Source organism: Nannospalax galili, unplaced genomic scaffold (assembly GCF_000622305.1).
Source record: "Nannospalax galili isolate Female #2095 unplaced genomic scaffold, S.galili_v1.0 scaffold1639, whole genome shotgun sequence".
Classification (NCBI taxonomy): domain Eukaryota; kingdom Metazoa; phylum Chordata; class Mammalia; order Rodentia; family Spalacidae; genus Nannospalax; species Nannospalax galili.
In genome coordinates, this window is record NW_008343206.1 from 138,338 (window position 1) to 140,486 (window position 2,149).

The 2,149-nt window shown below is 54.2% G+C and overlaps 1 protein-coding gene across 4 annotated transcripts in view; it reads left to right on the forward strand.

The window, feature by feature from the left end:
- The window catches only part of Osbpl5 (oxysterol binding protein like 5), a 70,239-nt gene that overhangs the window by 49,346 nt on the left and 18,744 nt on the right, over positions 1-2,149 (forward strand). For all 4 annotated transcript variants that reach the window (XM_029566496.1, XM_029566498.1, XM_029566497.1 and 1 more), the window contains one exon: positions 676-760. In XM_029566496.1, coding sequence (XP_029422356.1) covers positions 676-760 — 85 coding nt within the window. The remainder of the gene's footprint in view (positions 1-675; positions 761-2,149) is intronic.

Genomic DNA, 2,149 nt, shown 5'->3' on the forward strand with positions numbered 1-2,149 from the left:
CCATCCTCTGCTACGTAGCAAGTTCAAAGTCATCTTTAGCTACTTAAGAAGTCCAAGGCCAGCCTGGGATATAGAGAGTGATCCTGTTTCAGAACAAAATGAAAAAAAATTTAAAGTCTTTCTCAATAACAAGAAAAGATTGGGGAAAATCAGCTTATTTTATTTTATAATTTATTATTTTTATTTTATGTGTACGAGTTTAGTGCCTGCATGTATGTGAGTGCACCCATGTCGTGCAATGCTGCTGAGGTCAGAAGAGGGCTTCGGATTCCCCTGGAACTGGAGTTAAGGATGGTTTGTAGCCACCGTGTGGGTGCTGGGAATCGAACCCAGGTCCTCTGCAAGAGCAGTCAGTGCTCTTTAATAGCTGAGCCGTCACTCCAGCCCCCCAGAAAGCCTGTCTCAATAACTTGAAAAGATTGGGGAAAAACAGCTTATTTTATATGAAAGTGCTAGCTATAAATTTTCTCCAAAAGATGGACGGGCTAACCCTAAAGAACTCTTCACCATGTCTGTCGTTCAAATTCAAGTGGGCACTCTGGATTCCAGTTGGTTGTTCTGACCCCTGTCATGAGGAAACTCAGAGCTGGATGGTGTGGGATAGACAGAGTCCCCTGCCCCCTTCCCTCTGTCTGCCTGGCCTGGTGCCTGACCCTGTAGTCTCTGCCTCTCTAGGGCCCCAAGGGTGAGAGTGTGGGCTCCATCACCCAGCCCCTCCCCAGCAGCTACCTGATCTTCAGGGCGGCCTCGGAGTCAGATGGTAAGTGCTGCAGACTCTGAGGGGGTCCCCTGGAGTCTGTCTGCTTTGTGGGTTGTAGCTCAGGGGCAGACCCTCAGCTACCCAAGTGGGAAGGCTGAATTCCTGGGGCAAGCCAGGTGTGGGTCTGCCTCACACGGCTATCCCTCTCTCAGCTGAGCCTCAGTTTCCCCATGGGTTAAATGAGAGACTAGTTGTACCTGTCCCCCCAAAGTTACAGGAACCCCAGGGTCATATGGAAGCGGCCAGGTGCCACCAATGGGTTCTACTGTGGTTTTTCACGTTCGATGAGTGGGGAAACTGAGGCACAGGTAGTCCACACACAGCCTAGCAACAGACGGCTGCAGATAGGAGCTTGCTTCCCTGAGTCCCAGAGGCCCCCGGGCTGGGTAGCATAGCAGACTCATCCCTACAACTCAGAGGACCCTCTTCAGCGACAGCCACGAGGCAGGACTGTGCCCCTCCTGTAAGCCTCAGGCCTGGCACCGCCCGCTGGGCATCCCGCTGGGCTCTTGTCTGCTGCTGCCACGCCGCCCCCTGGTGGTCGAATGCCATATTGACCCTCCCAGGCTGCCTTGACCACCTTTGATATCATTTTCCCCCAACTCAGTCCTTCTGGACCCTAGGCTAGACAAAACAGCCCATGCCCTCATGTAGTCTGCACCCGGGGAGGGGGGGTGTCTGCGAGTAGTGAACTGCCAGATGAGGAGCCTGAGCCGAAACCCTCATTGTCAGGGGCCAGGGCCCTGCAGGAAGGGTATCCACAACCCCAGCTCTATCAGGGTGAGCTTCCTGCAGAGGGAGGCAGAGGCTCTGGGATAGGTCTCCTCAGGATGTTTAGTCTTTTGTGGCAGCCACAAAAGTCCCAACTCCACAGTGACCTCCCATTATTCTGGATTGTGTTGCCTCCCGTGACACGCTTGCTGTCCCCACACATGCCCAGTCCAGGAGGGAGCACTGTGCTCCAATCAGGCCTGCAGTGGCATCCCTCAGCAAGAGGGCAGCTCTAGAGTACCAGGAGCCCCCATCCTCATGCTCCGCCCGAGTTTCCCAGTGTGGCCCCAGTGCCAGGCCCCAGAGGTACCCCACCAAGAGGACTCCATGATTTTAAATTAGGGAAAGAAACTCCAGTGTTCAAGAAAGTCACGGTGTCCATACAGGCGTGGGAGGCAAGCTGGAAGCCCTCGCTTACATGAACCCCTCTGGACCAGCACGACTTCTTTATAGACAACTCAAGGGCACCTGAGGCCGATGTCACCTGCGTGCGCACATGTCCCTGTAGCTGTCAACACCACCCACACCTGACAGGCAGTGGTATGGCACTGGTCCAATCCCCCCACCGTTCTTCACACACACACACACACACACACACACACACACACACACACACAC